The sequence below is a fragment of the Mugil cephalus genome, chromosome 5, assembly GCF_022458985.1.
Source record: "Mugil cephalus isolate CIBA_MC_2020 chromosome 5, CIBA_Mcephalus_1.1, whole genome shotgun sequence".
Lineage (NCBI taxonomy): Eukaryota > Metazoa > Chordata > Actinopteri > Mugiliformes > Mugilidae > Mugil > Mugil cephalus.
This window is the reverse complement of record NC_061774.1, coordinates 15,788,712-15,813,356: the sequence shown is the minus strand read 5'-3', so window position 1 is coordinate 15,813,356 and position 24,645 is coordinate 15,788,712. Positions and strand designations below refer to the sequence as shown.

General features: G+C 41.9%; 1 protein-coding gene across 2 annotated transcripts in view; it reads right to left on the bottom strand.

Annotated features, from left to right (window-relative positions):
• Positions 1-1,139: 1,139 nt before the first annotated feature.
• The window catches only part of frmpd3 (FERM and PDZ domain containing 3), an 83,253-nt gene continuing 59,747 nt past the window's right edge, over positions 1,140-24,645 (bottom strand). Inside the window, exons 3-17 of one of the 2 annotated variants that reach the window (XM_047585099.1) lie at positions 17,224-17,324; positions 16,938-17,092; positions 15,491-15,593; positions 15,145-15,190; positions 14,403-14,507; positions 12,104-12,211; positions 10,359-10,490; positions 9,443-9,562; positions 9,029-9,165; positions 8,380-8,506; positions 7,870-7,959; positions 7,546-7,725; positions 7,198-7,333; positions 5,588-6,481; positions 1,140-5,198 (exon numbers count right to left, since the gene is read on the bottom strand). In XM_047585099.1, coding sequence (XP_047441055.1) covers positions 2,395-5,198; positions 5,588-6,481; positions 7,198-7,333; positions 7,546-7,725; positions 7,870-7,959; positions 8,380-8,506; positions 9,029-9,165; positions 9,443-9,562; positions 10,359-10,490; positions 12,104-12,211; positions 14,403-14,507; positions 15,145-15,190; positions 15,491-15,593; positions 16,938-17,092; positions 17,224-17,264 — 5,178 coding nt within the window. In that variant the 5' untranslated portion in view covers positions 17,265-17,324 and the 3' untranslated portion in view covers positions 1,140-2,394. The remainder of the gene's footprint in view (positions 5,199-5,587; positions 6,482-7,197; positions 7,334-7,545; positions 7,726-7,869; positions 7,960-8,379; positions 8,507-9,028; positions 9,166-9,442; positions 9,563-10,358; positions 10,491-12,103; positions 12,212-14,402; positions 14,508-15,144; positions 15,191-15,490; positions 15,594-16,937; positions 17,093-17,223; positions 17,325-24,645) is intronic. The other variant, XM_047585100.1, reaches the window with a different exon arrangement.

Genomic DNA, 24,645 nt, shown 5'->3' with positions numbered 1-24,645 from the left:
GATGAATAGGTGTACATAAAGAAACAATGGATCAAGTCATGGTGGGCTCATCGTGTGAATGAAACACAGACTAATCCACACAGTTTGGCAAAGCAACGTAGCAATGACAACCACTGTAAATGCTTGCTGTAATGTTGAAATGTTCAAGTGCTGATGAGAGAATATTGTCAGATACTGTTGTTTATAAAAATAAACATGTCCCATGCTTTATGCTCATAATATATTCTTTAAAATATATGTTTTACTATTAGTCTCTATGTTACATTACTACTATAAATAATTACCTTACAGACATGTTTTTTATCTTGTCCTATTTACAAAATATTGAATAGTTTGAATAAATCTCAATGTTACAAGTGATGTGTTAAAAGCCTTTCTTAATCTTTCAAATGTTTTGTCGTATTATTTACATTTATGTACAGTGAAAAAATTATACATTTCCATATTGAATATCTTTTGCAAAACACGAACATATTGCCACCACACCCTTTCACTCTTTGCCATGTATTCCAGTTTGAAGTGGAAAATGATCTGCATAAACAGTACCATCTCCTGTCATCGCTCAAGTTTCTGCCTCTGAATATGTAAAGGGAAAACATGCAGTACAGGGGAAGGGAAAACACTGTGTATGGTAATGGGAATGCCACATCAACAGTAGAGGAAAAATTATTAAAAGAGAGTGCCCTTAAACATCACAAACGTGTTTTGAATCTCAGACAGATGTGCGGCGAAGCAAATATGTTTCCCTTTTGAATCAAATTAAATCTTATTAAATGTGTTAAGTAAATATACTTCTAAAAAGTATTAAGGTTAATTGAAACATTGGTTTGTTTTAATTTACAGAATGCATGGCATTCAGCATCAGTATTCTGTATCGCCCGTCTTATAATAGCTTCAGCAGTGTGGATGATCGTATCATGTAGTATTTAACAAAATACTTGGGTTAAGTTGATTGAAATGACTAAAAGAAACAGATTGACACATTTCAGGATTTTTGTGTTGTGGCAGCCTAGTATGTTAATTTGATTTCACAGCACTTTCTTTTAATAGTATTTCCACTATACATGTTAGGCTGGCACAACTATAAAGCCTTCCAGGAATAACAAGAGGATGAGACACAAAGAAGATTTCAGACAGGAAATGATGTGTTAGTTTTATTAAAATACATAGAAAACTACTTTGTGTGTTTCTTATATATTTGCTAAATTGCACAATGTGTAACAGCACATAGAAAGCAAACTTGTTTATATTGTATCTGAAAACCTGAATAAGAACAAAGGAATCTTTTGAAATGGGTCAGCATTCGCTTTGAGGATGAATAATGAAAAACTAGTGGTGTTGGCTCAAGTGAGTTTTCCAGCAGCAGTGAATAAAAAACACCAAATCCAACATTAAAGGATTCATCTCGACCTCAGATCTCATCCCAGAAGTTGTGCAAAATCCTAGTGAGAACATTCTCTCTTGCAGGTGGATGTCTAGATTTAACACTATAATTCACTACCAGTGTGATGCAAGAGAGCTATAGGATAATGGTGGTGTAAAATACACTGCTTGTGTTTTTAAGTACATGGTGGGTATGTTTTGTTTACAGCTGAGTGAGGTAACAACACTCAATACTGTACAGTAGATAAGATCGTGACTTGAGTGTCTGCTACATTGTCTGCACTAAACAGGTGTTTGATACCTGCTCTATTGTGTTGAGAAAATGGGCCTCTGTGGATAAGTATAGTTCTTCCTGCGCTTTTCATTTACCAACACTGTCATGTACATTTTCAGTCTTGTATCAGTACTTTGGACACTGTCAACATGAGATCCAACAGAGATCAGTTTTGCATTACAACAGTTAGAAAATTCAACAAATAAACACATCACCATCTAACCAACCAACCCTTTGGACTACGCATTTTACAGAAGTCGCTACTCGACAAGATCTCTGAAATATTTTTGTCCAAAGCATACATTTATTTCTGATGTATTATAATTTTTATACTCCTCTTAATTCAATACATTTCAAATATATTTTTCACCTTTTTTCTTCACAAAACTTTATATTATTTGCTAAGTAGAGACAACTCAAATATACATTACATATAAATATTATACTTTAATGACCTATGTATATTGTGAATACTGATATGAGGTGATTAGCCCTGTATCACCCAGTCTGTTGTAGGGTACTTATTCCATTGTGCATTAGTTTGGTGTATCTTTATATTCGAAACAAGATCCACAAGGCTACCTCAGGGCCTGTAAACATGGGATGGAACAGTTGCGTTGAGGATGATTCATTGCACGTTTTGTAAAAATTGTAAACAATAAATAAATAATGAATTTGGATAGAACAGTCACCCACATTCCAGTTCTGTTCTGATTACATTCCTGCCAGATATATCCTTACTGGGCAGGCAGAGTTTTGATGGGCCGAGTGAGCGAGCTCATGTTGTTAGCGTTGGAGGAAACTGGAGGACTCATTGTCTTTGTTGGCAAGCTGCTTGAGTGCCCCATTGACTCTTCTGCTGCACGCAGAAGCAAAGTGTAGTTGATAGCTACTTCCTCAACTTTTCGCAACAGCTGCAACCTTTGGGTTTCAGAACGAACCCCTCTGACCAGTTTGATGAAGGTCTGAGTTAGTTCACATAACACTTGAAAGCTAGACGAGACTACGGCAAGCATACGTGTTGGGCTTTTTTCAACACTTGCCACTCTCCGACACGACGCTCTGAACTCTTTGAAGCGCACTGCTAGCTCCTGTTTGTACTCTGTTATCCGTGAGGGCTGAAGACGAGCCTCACCCTCAGCTTGTGGGCTGTTAGCACACTGACGTAGGATAGCTAGCAACTCATTTGCATCCAACTGTGCATTTAGGAAACCATCAGGCAAGCTGAATGTTTTCCCTTGTAGAGCCTGTACCCGTGCTAGACTCCCTTCCAGTGTACCACATGCTCTCAGGTCAATCTCCTGAGTCTGTGGCTCCTCCTCTTCTTCCTCTTCTTCCTCTCCGCTGCAGTCTTCTGCATTAAGAACTTGAAGTGTTTTGCTTACAACAGGAAAGGTACGTGAGTCCAGTTCCATGCCTGGAAGGACCTGGAGGGGTATGGAGTAGGAGAGTTCATCTTTCTCGCTGCTTTCATCTGCAGCCTCACACTTTCTGTAGCAGAAACAGAAGGAGCAGCATTTATCCTTGTCATCACTGTCTTCACTAGGCAAGGTCAGTAACACCTCTCCAGTCCCTTCTTTGCTTTCACGCAGTAATTCCTCTCCCTGAATGAAAAACACACCTTTTTTTCCTTTCCCTTCTGCCTGGTGAGACTGAGTGTGCACTGGCTCTACTGGAGTGGGAAGCCTCAGTCCAGTGGCCCTCACTCTCTCCATCTCCTTCTCTAGACTCTTGGCTTTTGGCTTCACCTCAGCATACACGGGTGTACTAGTGCTATTATCTAGCTCTCCAATACTGTATCGCCTCTGGAGCTTCTTATATTGTGGAGCTCCCATGCAATCTGTTTGAGAAGTGCAGGTGGGCAAGCAGGAGCCTAGCTCTCCCCTAGGCTCTCTTGACTCAAGACTGGTAGATCGTATTCTTGTGGTCTTGATCTCTAAGGTCCGAGGTCTCCTTGTCGAACCTTGTGTGTGAGGGGCTTTGGAGACTACTGGAGGGGTCTTCGAGATAGCTCTCTCTCTACCCCTGTTTTGTGCCTCCGTTGTTGATCCAACTGGCGTGTCAGGTAGTCGCATACCCCTACACATTCGCTTACAGTCACAACTGCGTCGCTGCTCTCTGGAAATCCCTGGTGCCTTTAGGACAGGACTGGTGCGAAGTTGGCAGGCACACGGAGTGCCCGAGGGCACAGGTGAGGATCCTTGGGGCAAAAATTCTCCCTGTGATGATTTGGGTTTCAGTAGCTCCTCTAAGAATTCTAGCTCATACTGGCGGACTTTCTGCAACTGCGCCCTTCTTTCATCTGTTTCTCTTCGCATTCTTGCCGGAAAAGTTGCTGAAAGAAGATTTCTAAAACTTAAGAAAGGGGCACTGCGCTGGGACTTTCCTTTACCACTGCTTTGCTTCTTTAAGTCTCTGGCTGGGAGAGTGGAGACCTTATCTACAGAAAGGTTAGGGGTTGTTGGATCATCTAAAATAGGTAAGGATTTCATGGGGCATTTCTGTGACTCAGGAATGGATTTGCCTTGGGCACCTTCCGTCTTGCTTTCAGTGGCTTCTTTTCTCTCTACCTTTACTGGCAAACGAGGGGAGTACTTGGTTTGTATTTGTGGACTGGGTTTTGCCAGACTAGGATCTGCTCCTACTCTCCCTGCATTTTCTTTGTTGTTAGCCAGCTGGAGGCCTTTGGCCCGAAGACGTTCATCATCTGTCGGGGAGGAGGATTGAAACACTACTATCTTCTGTACCTGTGGGTCTTTTAGTCTTAGTTGAGTTGTGGGCTCCTGTTGCACTGGACATGTGCAGAAAAGATCATCAACTGGCAGAAGTTCTGTTGAGCTTGAAGGCTTCATGGTCTCACTAGAGGCAGTCTTGGCATCTTGGCACGTTTTAGAGGGTGAAATCTTGACAGAGACTGTTCTGTCCACAGGCAAGAGAATAGGTAAGGCTTTATTTATAGAGTCTGTATTAAGAGGTGCTGATGTCTTCCCTTTTGTACCATCAGACAGATTTTGGCTCACTGTCTCTTCACAAGAATTTGATCCTTTCTGATCTTTACTGACTTGAACTGCCAGTGAAGCATCAGGCAATTTAAGTTCTTCAGGTGACTTGGAAAGTGGATCAGGGGTTTTTGCTTTGGTGGATTCAGATTTTGCCTTAACTTCTGCTTTCTGTTCATTCTGAGCAGTGTCCCCCTGCTCTGTCACAACACTGAGTATAGCTGAGTCTTGGCTGGGGCTGACTTTAAAGGGAACAGTCTTGCTTAGGATTACTTGCTTCGGTGGACAGCCAGCACGAATCTGACCCACAGAGAACGCCCCAGTCCCTATGGTCTTTGCAGTGCAGCCGGGGATTGCTAGTGGAAAGTCACGCCGGCAGAGGATACGGTCCTTGTTGATGTGATGAGCCAGCAGGTAGGCCTGATTCTGGTTCTGCTTCATAGCTGTCACCATCTCAGAAACATCTGTCAACTCAGAAGAGTTCGTCTCATGGCCTGAGTCCAGTGATGACTCAGGTGTAATGGCAGCTAAGACAATCAGCCCTGAGGATGAAAGCAATACACTGTTAGAATAATCAAGAAACAACACATTTTAATGCTGAAATATAATGACATTTTTGACATAGTGTGCATTCGTAGTACTTGAACCATTTGTAATTTAGTGGATTGATTGTGATAACAAGAGTAAAATACAATTTTGTTTAAAAATGTGTTTTTCAGGATGAAATTTAGAAAGATGTTTGCAAATTCTCTACCCAGACTATGTCAATTAACTCTTAATAATTTGTCTTGCTTCCTCTGGATTTCTTTTAAAGACACACAGTGTTGTGAACGGTAAATGTGTAATTTGACTGATTCTTATATTTTATTGATTACTTGACTGAGATTGGTACTCAGTTTTTTAATGTTGTGGCATGACTGAGGTTGTTGACCTGCAGTCTGTGTTGGTTGTTGAGGATGATGGGGGTAGTCCTCAGAGGCTGCTAAAGCCTCGAGCGCCTGTAAGGTGGACACCAGTGCGTCATCAAGCTCCTGGGCATGATCTCGGACTGTTCTTGTAGAAACATTATCAATCAGTGTCACAGGCACATCTTCCTTGGCTTGTGCCAGCTTCCCAGAGGTGACACCTGCACTGGCAGTAGTTCGAGCCTTCCTCCCTCTCTTTGGGTCATCTTCATCGGAACTGTTGTCCCTGAAGCCAGGTGGTGGGGCAGCAATAGCAGGTGGTGGTGGCTGCAGCGTCTCTCCTCCACCATCAACCTCCTCCTCGTCCTCCCCGTCATTCCCAGGAGGAGGAAGGGCCATGAGGTCAACAGCACCTCCATCTCGGGAGGCACAAGCACTGGAACAATATTTCCCCGAACTCCCACTTGTGTTCACTGTTGTTGACAGACCCTCTGCCCTTAACCTGGCTTTGCAGGAGTCACAGAAATATCGAACGCTTTTCTGGGATTGACCCATTGTCTGAGCTCGAATTCTAAATCCTGCATTCTCCACTGCTGGGCTTTCTAAACTGCCCCCAGCTATTTCCTCGGTACTCTGCTGGGTGGGATCTGACTTGGTTCGGGGCCGTCCAGGGGGCTCTTGAGGAATAAAGTTCTCATTGATGTCGAGTTCAGCTTCAGCATGTGTTTGGAGTTCTGGAAATTGTTGTTGCTCTCGAAGGTGAACATGACACAACCCAAGATGTTGAGACTCTGCAGGAACTAGGGCTCTTGAAGACCCTGTTTCCCTGTGCGAGCTTTCCCTCTCGTCCCCTCGTCGCCCTCCACTTGGCAAACCGGTTGCCCCAGAGCGTGGGTGGGCATGGTGGGAGCTTCTGTAATCTGGGGACAGAATTGTCAGAGCAGTGGAGAGTTTGAAGTGTTAAGAACCATTGGGGATAGAGAAGATCCAGATGGAAAAGCAGAGGCGAGAGCTGGTGGTCACATGTGGATTATATATTTCAGAGATGGATGTTGAAAGTTTGTTTGAGGTTATAAGGTTAGACTCTGGTGGAATGTGATGATATGATGGTACAATTCTTCTTTAATGTAGACTACAAGTTGGTAAAGCGGATGGTAGAGACACTGCTCATGTTTGAACAGTAAATGTTTATGATGTTACAGCAAAATGTACACTGCAGAATTCCATCATGTTAGTATATCTTGGGGAGAAAGCAATATGAAGTATTCCATTCCAATGAGTCAAGATGGAGATGAGAGTAGAGACAGCAGAGGGCGCCATGGGATGAGCGTTCCAGGATAACCTGGTTACTATAGGAAATGAATTCAGTCAATGAAGAAGCTGTGTCCATCAATGTCCATGTAGACTGAACATAGAATGAAGATTGCCACATATTTCTGTCATGCGGTGTCTAATATGAAGCTATATACATCTCTAAATGTGGGATATGTAAACAGTGCTGTTTTCCATAGACTTTTATGTATTTGTCTATTAGATATCTATATAGTTCATATGTTAGTTTTTTTGTACTAATAAATGCTAATCAGAAAAAAAAAAAAAAATTAAACACTTCAAGTCAAGAAGACTTCTAACGTACCTGCCTTGGTCAGCTGAGACTGACCAGGATTCCGGAAGTAGATGGTCCGTTTAGGGTCTACAAACAGCTTGTAGTAGCCAGATATGAGGCTCGCAAAGTTACTTGCATCAGGCCATTCCATGAGTAGAACCAGTGGCTGTAAGGGGTGGTAGGGAAGGGAATTAGGAGACTATTTAGGGACAGGCAATGAGTATTGCCTGCTTGTTTTTTCACTGAGCTGATCAAATGAAACTGGAGTCATTTAAGAAGTCAAAATGGAAACTTAACAGAAATATAACTGAAAAAAGTATCTTGTCATTATCAGATGATTTTGTAGCGTGTATCTTTAGAAATAATCCGCTGTAATACCTTGGCCTCATGAATTGTCACCTCCACACGAGCAACTCCTTGGCTCTCTCGGTAGAGCTGAATTTTGGAAACCCTACTGAACTCAGCCAGAACTGTTGTGAGGTTGTTTTTCAGGTCTATCACATGACTAATGCCATGTCGAGGGCCCACCAGTAGTGTTGTAGCTGATTGTTTCTCATCCTGGTGAAGAACACCATGTTTAAAAGATCAGTTTCCTTGTGCAACAAATTCAACGACACAAAAAATTAAACTGAACAACACGCGGTCTTAACCAAACAAGATGCAGGGGTATTCTTAAATGCAAAGATGAAAAAAATGCATTACCAGTCCAACAGTATGAAACAGTATTCCACCAAAAGGTGGGAGGTCATTGAGTACACGCATGTACTGCAGCTTTCCTTGGAGAGGTGGGACCTGTCAAAAGAATGATAAAGAAGAAGCGCTCATCTTTGACTTAGAAATCATTCTCCTGCACTCCATTTGTCCTCCTGGGGGCACTATTGAGCCACAGATCTTGCCAGTAAAGTCTTATGCAACAGTTACATTGATAGGGATGGAGGACTGGTTATCAAGCAGACACTGTCATTTAATATAATCCACTAAATTTCACCAGTACAGAAGCAGCAAATTATTGAGATTTGTATGTGAACATCAATAGATGGTATGGCAATTTTGCCACAAGTCTGATTCCTATTCTATTTGTAATGCAGTTAAAGTGTGTGTTAATAGCAGGATAACCAAAAACATTGAAACCATTAACAAAGAAATTTCTAGATATTTCAGTTATGGAAATGCTAACAATTGCTAGTGTAGAAATGTCAAATAAGAAGAAACCTTGTTGCCAGACGGTGGTGGATGCTGGTAGGTCTTCAGCAACTGAGACAGGGTTTTACACACATTCTTCTCCTTCACTGTCGGAAGTAGAGTGAGTGGAAGGAAAGGCTCTAGCCCCCATTCTTTTCTGTGGCCGAGAGCAAAGGGAAACGTGTCAGAAACATGCACAAAAAGAGAACCTTAATGAGAGTGCTAGAGAGATGCCATGACTGAGGAGACGGGAGTTTTCTTCACCCCATGGGAGGAAACAATGCGTCTAGCTTACATCCTCTACATCTCCTGTCTTGACATGGCCACCCTAAGTCTATTACAAGCACAGTGAATCTGTTCTGCTTCTGTGGCTGTGATAGTGGAATCTAATTACTTGCCAGGTTGAGGTTTTGAAGAATAAATGAGCAAATTGAGGGAGAGATGTAATTTTACAAAGCAATAGATTTCTTTGTTATAACGACCTAGGGACAATGGTCCTTCAGCAATTACAGTTTTTAATACTACTGGGATTAATTATTAATCACCTAGATATATCGAATGAATAAACTTCACCATGGGACTCGTGGATATTGTTCTCAGAATTGTAAATGAGCTGAAACAAAATGCATTAATTTTTGTCTATCAGTTCATTTGAAAATAATTTAGCTTGTGGACTTACTCGACGTGCTTGAGAGAGATCTTCTGATTGGGCCTCGCAGAGGACACGGTGATGTAGATGTGGAGCGCGGCCAGTCGTAACGTGATGTCAGATTTCCAGTCCATGCTAAAGCGCTCCTTGATAACGTCATTACGACTCTGTTCGAACATGATGAAATGCTGTTTAATTCACAGCTGATTGTAAAAAATAAGAAAAACAACTTGGACACCTTCCGAATTCTTGCATATGCCTCTGACTATATCAACCAAAAAAATCTACCATAAACATAATCTAATGGAAACACTCGAATGAAAGTGTCTACAAGAGCTTTGCCTCCATCCGGGTGCTGCTCTGCTTCTCAAGGAGATAGGCCTCCAACAGTATCATGAGACTGAATGACATTCGTTTAAATCCCCCTATAATCTAGTGCTTTACCTGTATGTAGAGGTACTCAAAGGCAGCAGGGTCCCTTCTTAGCAGGTCTGCAGGATCCTTGGGGAAGAAGCAGACGCGGAACAGACACTTCATCCCTTGGAAATAGGTTCTATGCACCACCTGAGGGAATATGACAAAGTCGGAAAGATAACAACTGCATCTTTGTCTTTTGCCACATATCACGTTATCATTTTCCATAAGTGAACAGGGGAAGCTGAATTCTGAGTGCACTGTTTATCTTCATAATACCGCTGTGAATTATGTAGCAGACTTTGTCAAGGTGAAGAAATGCAAAGAAATGTAACTATCGGCCAAGCAACTACAAACTATTATACAAGTGCAAACTGAAAAAATAAAACACATTATTACAGTTATATTTCATGGTATTACCCGAATTGCAGTAGTATTGCACAGAAAACACACTGACAATTCACAAAAAGCAAGCTAAAGCAGCAACTCAATATGTTTGACATGTTTGAAGATTATCAAATGCATTTAACCAAGCGGATCCTTCACTTCTATCTGACTGAGGTTTTATTTTTTTTTACTTTTTTTTTATCTCAAAACATCTGTGTCTGGTACTCACCTGAAAGACACATGACTAATGCCTGTTAATGGCCCTGTATTCTAGACAGTATCTCATTTGTTTTGTAGCGACAAACAGTTGCCTTTGTCCAGTTGCCTTTGTTTTCGCTTTGATTTAGATATACCCTGACCTGGATATTTGACAGACACGCAGCCACTCAGCAAACCCTGGCGACATAGTAGTTTTTTTACATTTGACATTTTACCTTGTTGTATTTTGTTACTGAGTGTTGGGCTACTATTAGCGCCTTCACAATGCTCATCCCTTAAACATATGTAATGAACCTACTGGACACATCTTGTACTCATGCCCTTGTTATAGGTGTCTCACATGTGTCAGCGGCTGGTTCTCCTGCAGCAGATGCAGCCTCTGATTCTGATCCAGACCACCCGCCTCCAGCACCAAGGCAAAGTGCTCAATGTAGCGCAGTGAGAGGCGGTCCTGCAGGGAGGAGATCACATCCTGGAAAGAGGGAGGTGGAAGCAGATGAGACACTAGAAACCGTTTCCACGGTAAGAATACATTACACCACAAAAGTGCATATTTTATCTGCTGGGTCTATTTTCGCACTGAATTCCCTCCGTATTTACACAGTGCAGTTTGTCAAATTGATATCCTTGTGGTGAGTATTTTTTGGCTAGACGCTTTGGTATCATGTTTGACACTGTTGTGCAATGGAGAGCTTTTATAGCTATTATTTAGTCTGCCAAGTAAGTGCATCCGATTTAAGAAAAGGATGTCATGCTGGCGTCTGCTAGACAAACTTTTGCTCTTGCGCGCACAGGTATCTATGAATGATGCAGGGGCTTTTCTCAGATTCTCTTAAATGTACCGAGAAAACTGTCTAAGGGGAAACTCACGGCTTATCGCATGCTACCGGCGCTAGGCCTCGGGATAAGGGGTTTCTCCTTCCTCTTAATGTACGGGGGAAAAAAACAATCTATAATTCACAATATGTGAACTCATTAAGAGCAGTAAAATAAAGCATGTACACTAATTGCTTGCTGATGTATTCTGAACAATGTCTGTCCCTGAAAAACAGGGATAAGCAGCTTTAACAGTATTGACCTGTGCGGTTTGTATTAAGTGACACCAGGGGAAGCCGCACAGTCAAGTGAAAGAGCCACAGATTGGGCCCTAAAAGGCAGGAATGCTTTTTTTATTTATTTTTTTTTTATTTGACAGACTGTCTAATGTGCATATAGCTGGGGATCCAATTGTGCCATTGATTTAATCCGTGGCATCGTATTATTGATCTGAGCTTTCGTATTGTGCCAGAATTCCTTCTAATTAGGCTGACAGGAGAGAGCTGCCTTCATGTCTACTTTAAAAGTGCTTCTGTGTTTCTCTCTTTTTTTATTTTATTTTATTATTTTTTACTCCTTTCGCCCTGCATGAGCAGAAAAGAGATTTTTGAAATCTAATAGAGTCCGTTTAATGAGTCTGCCCGGAGATGTCAGACTCATCCTAGAGACAGAAGTGACCCCTGCCTGACAAAATTCATTTGTTCCTCCATGACCTTAATCACATGAATGAGATTAAACATTTGAGAAAAAATAAATAAATAAATAAAAAGGATCAAGTATTGTAAAATTAAGTTGTTTTTTTTTTTGTCTCTGTGGCACATTTTGTCAAAACAATTACTTATTTATGGTTGAATTGTAAATTTAATGCGCTCCAGAACACATTGTCTGCAATAAAATAAATTCCTTTACGTCATGAAAAAACAGTATATAATATTAGGCTAAAATGTTAACCTGCAGTAATTTATTTCTATGGCTTTAAATGCAGCCCTGACATATTTTTTATGTCTGTTTTTTATAACTCTAGAAAGTTGCTAACTTTCACCTGGGGCTAGGCAGATACTGTACAGAGTTTTTCTGCAGGGAACTGCTGCTTTGAGTGACACAAAAATGTAAAACGAAGAGCCGAGTGAATGGTAATGTGATTGTAGCACATCGAGGCAACATCCTTTGAAACGTGAAAATACTGGTTATAGCTGCATTACGTCGGTGTCACAATGATGTGGAAACTCAGTTCATTTTGCAATGTGCACAGCTATAGTGAATACATACCCGAACAGTGGTGCGGCTATCAAATGTGAAGGACTTAATCTGTCCATTCTCCAAGAACACCTTCAACACATTTGGTATCAGCAGCAAGGAATCGTCCTTGAGCATTGTCTGAAACAGATTGAAAGAGGAAAGAGAGTCTGGCGAAAAACCGTATGTGTGCCGCTGTGTCGAAAAATGTAATCAAGACTTAACACAATCAGCTGTAATGGCGGGGCTGTGCTATTGAGTGGAAAGCAATAAAATGTAGAGCAGACGCAGGAAGCAAAGATGTCTTAGGGGAGCGACGGGGAGAGAGTCTAACTGAACTCTGCTCCCTTTGAGAAGGAGCAAAACTCTGCCTTAGGATGCCCATCCCATGCATTGTATCAAGATCAAAGAAGGGCTTATACAATTTCTATGGTCTGCCCATTCAATATGTATGCCATCCAAAGAAAATTGGATGGTGGGATTGAAAGCATTCACCACAGAGTTGTCTGAGGGAAGGCGTACGAGGGGAGGCTTGATTGAGGGTTACTGCTTTTAGTCAAAGCGTCCGTCGGAAGAAAAGTTACACGCAGTCCAGCTTCTTTATGAAGAGATGCGCTCTCTCCCCTCGCCCATTGAGAGCTTCTTTAGAATATCACTTAGTTCTTATTTTAAACGAAGATGAACTTGAGATGCTTTTTTATGTGACTTGAGGCAGCAAAAACTGGAAATAAATCGTTATTCTTAGCCAACACAGAATCAGTCATATTTTCTTTGATTTGTTTGTGACTGTGTGATTTGTGCGAAAGTTAAGTAGACATTACTCATCACGGCTAAAGGATGTGGGTTTACTGCAATATCGTATCTCTGAAAATGCGTTCGGTTGAAACGGAGAGCGGTGTCCACGGCAGATGCCCGGCAGTCTGTTTTTGGAGAACTTAAGTATTGAGAAAGCTCAACAAGCTGTTCCTCTGGAAGAGACTATAAAGTCTGAGCTATGAGCTAATAGATCTTTCTACGTGCTGCGGCATTAAACCGAGGGCGCGCCGGCGAGCAGGAGGCGTCGCAAGCCGGTGTATCACCACACATCGCAAGCCTCTACCTCCGACCTTGTTAGTGAGCCGGAGCCAGTTCACCACGTGCAGACAAAGCGTGCTCAGACTCATCTCCCTCCCCTATCTCGTCTCATGAAACTTCAGCCTAGGTGGCCAGTGCTGATAAGCTCTCAGATGATCAATACCCGACTGTGACTCTTGATCACTGGAGACACAGTTTAACAAAATGTCTTGGCACGGTTTACCAGTTGCAATGTATCCATCAAGTGTGTTTTGGCTGATAAAGGAAAGCTCCGGGTTCACATGGCGTTGACTGCCGGTACTTTCAACATCTCATCATTGTCTACATCATCATCATCATCATCATCATCATCAACATTTACCCTGTGCTGGCTAGAATAGAGGGTAAAATAAACTGCAGCTATGATATAAATCAATAAATCATTTTTCCTTTCTTCCATTCAGTTCATTTAAAAGGGAAAAATGTTAAATTATTTTAACACCCTAGTGTCTCCTTCCTTATTGTTTGCATGTTGCGTGTCATGTACGTGTTCCCACTTCATACTGTAAGCTCCTTGCCCCCCCGTGGATCCTTGAATGACCGGGCCTTAGGGACTTTAAAGAGATTATTATGGTTATTAACGCCGGCGGATTGTGTTGCATGTATGCTTAATGAGTATTGTCATCATTGGCTCTTAATACTCTTTCTTCCGAGCGCTCCTCCGTCCCTTCGTCTGTGTGTGTGTATACGTGTAAATGTGTGTTGTGGGATTAGCTCAGCTTAGCTGAGGGGAGAGAGAAGACGAGACAGAGGAAAAAAAAATCACCATTCAGAAGCCGTTTCTAAAGGACGTTATTAGTGTGCAGTCTTTTCCGTATGACTTTATTTCGTATTTCCTTAGTTAAACTGCCAGGAACTTGCTGTTTGCTGCAGCCTCCTCTTACCAGATGCTCTGCCTCATGTTTTTTTTTTTTTTATGTAAGTTATAGATATGTCTGGTAAGTGAATAATTATATAGTATAATAGTTTTACTGTGGCAGTTTTAAAAGTGAACGACTGGAAAAGAGGCACATGTTCCTCATGTGATCATCAGAAATCCAGTGTATTCAAGACAATACACACATACACACTCACTCACATTCAGTACATATAAAGGAGTGATAAAGTGACTTGAATAAGAGCACAGGATATGGGGTGCACTTGAAGTTTTTTCCGATGCTTTTGTCAGTCCGTGTTTGGCATGCACCTGTCACGGAGAAACACGACAAGTTGAACTTACTGAGTCTGGGTCGCTGATGGACACTTGCTCTGAAAAGCGCACTTTAGGCGGGTTGGTTCGCAGGCGGGCCTTTTTGGCTGCACTTATGAAGGCAGACTTAGGTGACTGAAGATAAAAAGAGAGAGAGGGACCGTGAGGGGGAATTGAGCTTGAAAGATGAGGCATAAATGAAATAAAAGCCCCCCTGACTGCCAACGCTACAGAGGCCAAGCCTGCTGCAGTGCGACGAGTGCAAAAGCTTCGAGACGAAGCTAAATGTTTAAATGTTATTGTCGTGCCGTTTAACAAGTACAGTAAATATGTGAACTCTTTCATACTATGTATGAATGTTTAACTTTAGCTTACAAATGATCAAGTAAAACGTTCGTGTTACGTGAGTATTTAATCTTCTAACAGCATCCAGTTCAGTTAGTCGGCTAGACAAATGGCACATTTCCATTTCCTCTGTGTGAATTGATGCATGCACACCCAACTTTTATTTAGTAAGTCTCGTGTAGATATTTATGTGCCTATTTGGAGTTTTGAAGCGTTACCGGGGAAAAAGAAATGACTCCAATGTGTGAAGCATTGCCATGAATACTAATGTAGGTCTGCACTGCATTAGTGTGCGCTGAACAGAATACCGTACAGTGTTCCTATATGAGTCAGAGTGAAAGAAAAATAGTTTTGAGCAATGAGGAGTAACAGAAATCCAGAGGGAGAGCAACATGAAAGGGAGTGAGTGAGTGTCCCATTATACTACCTGATGGGGCTGCAGCACAGTGAGAACTATAGTGTCTTTGCAGCGTCTGTGGAAAAACAACAGAGAGTGGAGTGGGTTAGGTAATGCCACGGACACCGTGGTGTTTGGAGAGCTTCTCCAGTTTATATCTGCCATTTCCTTGCCGGCCTTCAGCTGCAAAAGGACTGACTCATCCACAGGGTTGTGTTCATGTAACGCACCAGCAGTGAGAAACAGTTTGTACTGTTTGATCCACCCACTTTACCCATGTCGTCTTTACCCCTCTTTGCCTGTGTTGCTGCTGGTCAGCTAGTCTGGGACCCTGTCCTCCCCCCACCCTCCCTCCTGGGACAGTAAAGGATGTTACCTTACAAGGTCTATGACTCTCTCTCGGGGCGCGTCGCTCACCGTCTCCTCGTTAATGGCCAAGATCTGGTCTCCAGGGAGAAGCTTGCCAAAGGAGGGGCCGTCTGCGGAGATACAAAATCATACAACAAGAAGGATATTTTAATTTGAGCCATAATATACACACACTTTATGAGGTACACCTGTTCAATTGCTTGTTAACACAAAGAGCTAATCAGCCGATCACGTGGCTGCAGTTCAAAGCATTTAGGCTTGTAGAGGTGATCAAGACAATTTGCTGAGGTTCAAACTGAGCATCAGAATGGAGAAGAAAGGGGATTTAAGTGATTTTGAACGTGGTATGGTTGTTGATGCCAGATGGGCTGGTCTGAGTATTTCAGAAACTGCTTCTACTGTGATTTTCACGTACAACCATCTCTAGGGTTTACAGAGAATGGTCCAAAAAATGAAAATATCCAGTGAGCGGCAGTGATGTGGACGAAAATGCCTTGTTGATGTGAGAGGTCAGAGGAGAATGGGCAGACTGGCTGGGGATGATAGAAAGGCAACAGTAACTCAAATAACCATTCTTTACAACCAAGGAATGCAGAATACCATCTCTGAACGCACAACACGTCCAACCTTGAAGAAGATGGGCTACAACAGCAGAAGACCACACCAGGTGTCACTCCTGTCAGCTAAGAACAGGAAACTGAGACTACGGTTCACACAGGCTCACCAAAACTGGACAATAGAAGATGCAAAAAATGTTGCCTGGTCTGATGAGTCTTGATTTCAGCTGTGACATTCAGATGGCAGGGTCAGAATTTGGCGTAAACAACTCGAAAGCATGGATCCATCCTGCCTTGTATCAACAGTTCAGGCTGGTGGTGGTGGTGTAATGGTGTAGGGGATATTTTCTTGACACACTTTGGGCCCCTTAGTACAAACTGAGCATGGTTTAAATGCCACAGCCTACCTGAGTATTGTTGCTGACCACGTCCATCCCTTTATGACCACAGTGTACCCATCTAATTTCTCATGTACCCAGCTCATACCTGAGTATTGTTGCTGACCATTTCCATCCCTTTATGACCAGTGTGATAATGCACCATGTCACAAAGCTCATATCACCTCAAACTGGTTTCTTGAACATGACAATGAGTTCACTGTACTCCAATGGCCTCCACAGTCACCAGATCTCAATCCAATAGATTGAGCACCTTTGGGATGTGGTGGGACGGGAGATTCGCATCATAGATGTGCAGCTGACAAATCTGCAACAACTGTGTGATGCTGTCATGTCAATACAGACAAAAATCTATGAGGAATGTTTCCAACACCTTGTTGAAAGCATGCCACAAAGAATTAAACCAGCAAAGGGGGTCAAACCTTTTACTAGCAAGGTGTACCCAATAAAGTGTGAGTGTATTCTACTTCTAGTGGCATTACTCTCCCTCAGCACTCACCAACAGAGACGGAGCGTACAATGACAGGTCTCTGGCTGCCTGCAATGAAGCCAAAGCCTTGAGTCGGGTGGCGCTGGATGGTGACCTGTCGAGCTGAGGCAGGACTTAGGGTACCGCTGTCCATACCATCCTGGCTCTCCTCTAACATTGCAGTGCTGTGGAGTACACATGCATTCATGAATAAATAAAGAATAAATTGCACAGGACAAGCACCCTCACAGGATTTGTAAAAGTCGATAAAGAACAATGTGCTGAGAACGACTTAAATCTAAGTAGCCGTACGTACCTGTCACATGCATTCGTGTGTCCATCCTGGACCTTGGCCATCCCATGAGAGGAGGGAGCAGCATGGGATGGGGTTGCACTTTCTGATTCGCAATCATTCACCTGCTCAATAGAAAGGAGGCAAGAGGGGGGGATGCAAGCAAAGAAGTAAGATGTAAAATATGAGAATGCGTATTGAAGTCTTTGCTGTGCTAAGCTTATCTAAGCACATCTCGCACCGCTTCTGCGACACGAAAAAACGAGCTGAAAATTGTTGCATTCAAGATTACAACTCCAGACATCCTCCACGGTGAACTGTTTGCACTGTATAAAACCTGGCTCTGTAGCGTGAAATTCAAGGGATGAAAGGAGAAATAGGTGTTTACAATGACGTTCGTCTTCTAAAAGTATCCGACATTTGAGGCATGCCTTTCCGAAAATTAAATGCAATTATCGACGACCTGTTACATAATGCACACAGGGGATGTAATGCATTAAGGTCTCTGAATCTGCCAGTGTGGACCGAGCTACTGCTGTGATCCACACATGCTCTTTTACAGATGCCTGTGTGGGAGGCAGTGAAAGCAAGATTACTGAAAGACCGAGTGCGAGTGTGTATGTGGAATGTGGGCTTCTGTGTTTTGTGGCGGAAAGAAAAAAAAAAAAGAAATGGAAATTGTTGTGTGAGAAGAGAAAAGAGAACCAGATATTTATTTTTTTGCCCATGGATATCTGTGATCTGTAGGACTCTGAAGGCGAGACACTGATTGTGATTTTAATTCTGCAGATGGGCTAAGACAGAAAGAGAGACGGATAAGGAGGGAAGATGGCAGTGTGCTGCTCGGGATTGTTATGCATGGGTTCACTGTGGAGAGCAAATACCTTTTTGAGTGACACAGGCGGAGAACAAACCATCAGTAACGGGAGACTGAGTCACATGAGTCAATAGTCCAGATTCATATTCCTGTCACTTGTTGTTTCTGATAACATGGTCTCATGAGGGAGCGTGATTCATTAACAATTCCAGTGAAGCATCACTGATCTCTACCTTGTGTCACGGTGTCAGGTTCGATGTACCTATAGTGTACCTTTCACACTATTTTACTAACTACTTTTGTATATTTTCACAATGTTAATTCTGTACATTTTTTTAATTACACTGCTTATTTTTATTTTACCTTAATTTAATCTCATTTTATTTATCTTTCTTGTGGTTTTATGAGTGTTTACTTTCATGTGCAACGAAGCTACGGTGAGTAATTTCCCTCATGGATCATTAAAGTCTGTCTAAGTCTAAGTCTATGATAGATGGGCTATGATAGATATCAGTCCGCGACTAAAAAATCCATTGTATTACAAGTGCTTTGAATTTCAATTATACTCATAATTTTAAAATGTCTGTGTTTGATATTCAGCTGACTCGCAAATGCTGTAACAAAGGTGCACAGCGGTGACAAATGATCCTGCGCCAACTGGTGGCGCCTCTAAAAAAGATTACACGTTTTTGATTGAGAGTGATTATTTTGTGCTTTGATTCTCCCAGTGGATTCTGACAGAGCACTTCTCCTCTCATTTGTCCTTACTCTCTTTGCCCCCTCTAATGTCTCACTCTTTTCGCTCTCTGTCTACCTTCCCGGTTACCGAAAGGACGCAGCCATTCTGGTGGATGTTTAAAAGCTCCACGTGGCCGACTGGTTGTCAGGGAGAGTTGTCTGTTTGTGTCAGAAACACCTTTGTACGTCTTCTCAAATACAGAGAAAGTGAAGTTAAGCAAGGAGACAATATGAGCAGCACACTCTGATGTGGTCTATTTGTAGCGGAGTCTCTGTGGTCGAGTCTTTTTGTACATATCGACATCAAACGAGAACTGAAATGCGGCTGAAACTGCGCATCGCCACCAACATCTTTCTCATAGTACAAGTAACAGATCAGATTCAGAGGAATGTATCAATATTATACAGCCTTTCTCCCTCTGTGTTTTTATCCTGTGGTGTTCTAGGACGCCACACAGAATTTTGCAGCCTGTACCTCTTCCCACAAATTAGAAATCAGATTTGGCATTCAAAATAAGTGGCGAGGAAGAGCTGAGCGGAAGCGCGCGACAACGAATGGTAGCCGGCGGACACCGGCGCTTAAACGTCTACAAAGATGCACAGTTATTCAGCAGAGGGGGCAACCTTTTACTGAGAGAGGGCACTGAGGAATTCTGTCAAGAAATGATCCCCGAGGGCATCGGCAGGCCTCCCCGTTGCTATGGCTACAGCTCTCGGTAGATTGCTAAAGGCCGGGGCGCACGGAGGGATGGTGGGTGGATAAGAATAGTCATGCGGCCGTTACAAGGGAGAGAGGGCTAGCCAGACGCTCTCTGATCACCCTGCAGCCAACAGATGACAACATTTTCTCTGGCACTTGAGGTCAAGGCATCATTTACCTACTCTGCTCCAGTGTCCCAGTCGGCAGCAGCTTACCTGGCCTCAGGGTGTGGGGGAAATGACCTTTTACTTATTCCTCTCCTAGGCCTGCGCTCTGACAGTTTATCATTATCTTGGAGGGACACTGCATTTCATGATACTGGGTATTTTTCCTTCAGTGTGAATTGTAAGAGACAGAAAAACCAACTGACTAACCCAACAGCTAGTCAGCCAGCTAGTGAATTTGGAGGCACGTTCAACACCTTCTGCTGTTTTTTTTTTTTTTTTTTTTTTTTTTGTGAGTTGTTCCCAAGCTGTTTATTTTGTGTGTGTGTTGGGCTGCATCCTGCTGGGGTTGGCTGCTCCCATAAAGCAGTGTGCTATGGGACGGAGAACACCAATGCCATGTGCAGAAGTTCCCGTGCAGAACATCAGACTGACAGGATGGTTTACCTCTCCTGTCAGTGGTTTTAACCCTCTGGAGCCGACTGATGCGCCGGTGCGTCCAAATCACATGCCCAATTTAAGACGACGTAGCAGCAAGACGCAGCGTCACTGAGTCTCTGTTTCGACTTTTGTAGAAAGCACCGACTTCAACCTATAGACCAGTTTTTAAATTGTCTGAATATTGTCGTCACATTGGTGTGCGTCTGGTGGAATGGTGGAAAGGAAAATGCCAGCAAGCAGAGATCACTAGCCGGCTTTAAAATAGTTTCATAAATGATTGTAAATAGCCATGGAAGGTGCATTTCCTGCATTTTAATGGAAATAGTTATAGATAACTTTGTTGTTTGCTAAAGTTGTACATAAGCTTTTGAAATTTAATTTGCATTCTAAGTTATAAATCATTCAACATGTTTGTGGTTTTCACAGTGACAAATCTAACTTTTTTCCTACTCAGATTTTATGGTTCTCTTTTTGTGCTTCTAGGTCCGATGTGTTAATACAGTTCGTCAAAATGAAAAAATAATTGTAAAATGATACTAGTGAGGTTGTGCCAAAAAGAATGAAACCAAACAAGGCAATGTAACACAATTTTAAGAAGAAGTAGTCGCTAATGGCCAATAATACTCCAGAAGGCTGCGACTGATCAGTTCACAGTATGTACTCTTTCTGGTCCAGAAAACTTTCATGCATTGAAGTTGATCTGTGTTGGTTGAGTTGTAAATTAAGTCTGAGAAAAATGCCTAAAAAACATCACTTAAATGGTCTTGTTCCACACAACTGAAGCACATTCAAAAATACTTCATTACTAAGAATAGGATAACGGTCTATAGCTAATGTAGCAGATATGGAAACCTGATCAGACTCTACAGAAGATTTACCAAGGAAGAAGGCAATTAGTTATCTTATTCATTATGAATACAAATAGTAAAGGCTGTTCAGAAAAATCAGACACGTCACAGAGAGCCCCCGAGGAGGAGGAGGGTAAATACGCTGCCTCTTCTGTAGCTCTCCAATATTCTGTGTGGATAACACCACTGCTGCTGCCAGCCAGTGCATTTCCTCAGTCTGCTCGTATCTTTCTTGTTTTTATTATCTGAACTTTGCATTTAGATTGTCTAGTAGACGTTGCCTCCCCTTATTAAAACAATAAGCATTGTCTTATGCTAATAGACAATGATGCGGATACTCAGGGATGTAATCCATTGTCTCCGGCCACATCCGCTTCAGATAAGATTATCTGTTCAGAATTCTATTAATCCTTTAAGACAAAAATCCTCTTAAATTTTCCCTAAAGTTGGATGATGCAGTTAATTGCGTATGACATCTCACAACACAAACAAACAACAAAAAATACATTTACGGTTGTAATATGCAGCTACATTTTGAAATATTAATTAATATAAAGATGAAAAACTGTGGATGTTATTTACATTTAGTCGATATCACAAAGTAGACAACCTACCAGCACGCACATTAATACAGAGGGCACTGAACTTGATAATATTGATTTATGCATCTGGAGTAAATGAATGAAACATTATTTAGACTTAATTAGTTTAGACTATTCCCCCATGTTGTAGCTACATCTTAGCCTTTGGGATGTTGCATCTCAAATGTCGAGTCTTGATTACGGCTTAATTATTATAATAATTATGGAATTAAAGAGTCAAGTTCAGAGACAATGAGCTCTGAAATATCAGGCTATGTGCTGTTAATGCTCGAGGAATTTTTACTTCTTTAACTTTTACCTAATCTATCTGATTAACAGCGCCTGGTGAGGGCCTGATTCATAATTTAAATCCGAGATGGGATCAACTTCAGAAACTCGGGACTTGTGCAGCACTAATTGGAACTGAGGAGATTGATAAGTGGCGGCACATTATTGGATCACTGCCTTGAGAGGCCAGACAATAGTTCAGTGATTATTTATGGCTGATGGACAAGTCGAGTTTATGTGCTCTAGCTCGCTAAATAATTCATAGGTGTAAGATGGGGTGGGCGTCAGCGCCGGTATTTTGTGAATTTAGTCTAATATTGGTTTGGTCCTTGACCGGGGTTACAGGCTTAGGGATGAATCAGACTGCAGTAGCTCCAGCGGCTCTTTGCAGTAGGAAGCATTTCTGGAGGTCATTATCAGTGGGGTGTAGCAACGAGCATTTGTGGTGACTTGCACACTCTCACTCTCACACACACACTTCAAATTCTCACGAGTGAACAATTAACTGGAGAAGTGATCTTGAGTGTGACCTGTTGTCTCACAGATGTTTTCTTCAATTCTAGCTCTAACAAACCTTAAGACAGTCGCTCTAAATGTTCTTATTAACCGAGCCGAGGTGTAATTACCTGCTTGTTATATTAAAGGTAACTGAGTGGAATGTAGGTTTATTTTCCTCCTGTGGTAAATAATTGTGGGGGAATAAATGGGAATATCTTAATGCTGTGATCTGTCTTACCATCTTATCAGTATGTGAAAGTAGTAAACATTATAAACACTGGCAGCTATAAGAAGGTGGATAGATTAGAGCTCTTATTTCAAGTATCGCTACTGTTGATCTAATACGTGTATTTAAAGTGATTTTCACTCAGTCACGGAGAAATTCCCTGTCAGCACAGAGTACAGTTTGTTGCAAATGTAACAAATCCTTGATTCTGGAGAAATCCTGTTAGGATTATGAAAGAAGCGACACAATAATCTCCCCAGTGTGCTGTGAAATGAGCCTTCCCAGACAAAGATACTGTGCCTGTCACATGTTTGGCCTCCAGGCAGCTGCAAACATGAAAGTCTTTCTGGCAGCGCATTAGCTGCTGTCTTCGCTCTGTTTTCAGTTGCAGGCTGCGATAAAACTTTTGCTAAATATTTATGCTTTTTTTTTTCTTTTTTCTTTTTTTTTTTTTTAAAAAAAAGGATTTTATGTTTGTGACTCGTGGTGATAGACAGGCATTTGCGGCGAGAGAACCAATCAAATGAAGCCGTTGGCACTGGGCCTAATCCTTTCTGTCAATGCAGGCTGCCCCAGCCAGACTCGCAGAAATCCTGCAGGACAACACAACGGATTCATTGTGTGGGGAAAGTGAAGGCTGATGAATGAAAGTCATTCCTGGACTTCCGTTACTGATAAACTTTTCATTCTTTTTTTTTTATCTGTGGGATTGGATCATTTAAAACCCTTGGTCAGTCCTCTGACTTCAACTGGAAGCGGCTCACGCTGCTTTTCCATCTTTATCTTGCAGGTCCCTCGTCTCCCATCCTTTGCCATTACCACGCACCTTTGTTGTGCCTGCCAAAAACCACCCGCAAACGACATCCCATGACTTCCTTACATACTATGTGAATTTAGTTTTTATCATTCATTCTTAATAACAAGGACCAGAGCATAACCACATTTCCCCATTTTTTATTTGTTTTTTCCTCTGGTCATGGTGGATTCTCCGGGATGCTCCTCTTCTCGCTGCTGCCAGGTAAACAATGAAAACTTGATGCCAGTAAGCCTCTCTTGACATGCTGTCCAGGCAATTGTAATTTCTTTCCTATGAAGCAGATACAGACAAAAAGATGTGTGCAGCTGCACGACCAGTCACCACTCTCTAGCCTCTTTATACAAATGGCCTCCCAAAAGGCCAAATGGCTGCCATTTATCAAGCCACGCCATTTCCCACTTTCAATCCTGAAGTTTTTCCTTTATTTGCACTGTTCAGTATTGGATCTTCAGACTTATGATTGGAAATTACTTATTTCTACATAGTTATCATTGTGTAGGTTCTCCCCATTGTTAAAGTCCTCATATCTTACACAGAAAGACAGTCAGTAAGAAAGCCAGTAAGCTGTGATCAGGAGTGCATGAAAACTAGTTAACAATGAAGCAAAAGAAAAGATGTAATAACTAAAAGTAATTCGTACTTGATTGAAATGTCCTACATTCCCCATTTGTATCCGTTACAAGTGTGACCAAACCCAAAAAATACTGCAAAGGATTAAACCTGAAAAACCAACAATGTTCAAAAAATCTACTTTGGCTCTGGCAGGACAGGAATTTTCAGGGAGCGCTGTTTGTTTCTTGAATTGGTTGGGAATTATAAATAGCCGACAGCCATCTGAACCAAAGCCAAGAGCGCACTAAGACCACTAAGCAAGAAAGCCAGTGGTCCTGAACTTTTGAGGAAAACAAAGAATGACAAATGTTTACCTCAAGTTAAAAGTTTAAGAAGCGTTTGGAAACATAAATAGAGAGTTTTTTCTGGCTTTTTCACAAAGGAGCAATGAGGACAAACCCCCTTACAGGATTTATTGCTACAGCCATGTTAACACACTGATATCTTGTCATTCTTACATGGACTGAACTCTACGTCTCTCTCCCTCCAAATCAATGAGTGTTTGTGTTAGCACCTCAACCTATGAACTCAACAAATGAAGATAAATGACAGTGGACAGCCTTTATCATACTATGTCCCAAAGCGTTATCTGAACAGTGCACCCAGATGTATCTATCCATGTGACACAGCAATGATTCACTCACATGTACCCCTAAAAGTACGTGCTTAAGGCTTTATCGGAGGTGGAGATGAGTTCAACTCCTGAGAATACAAAT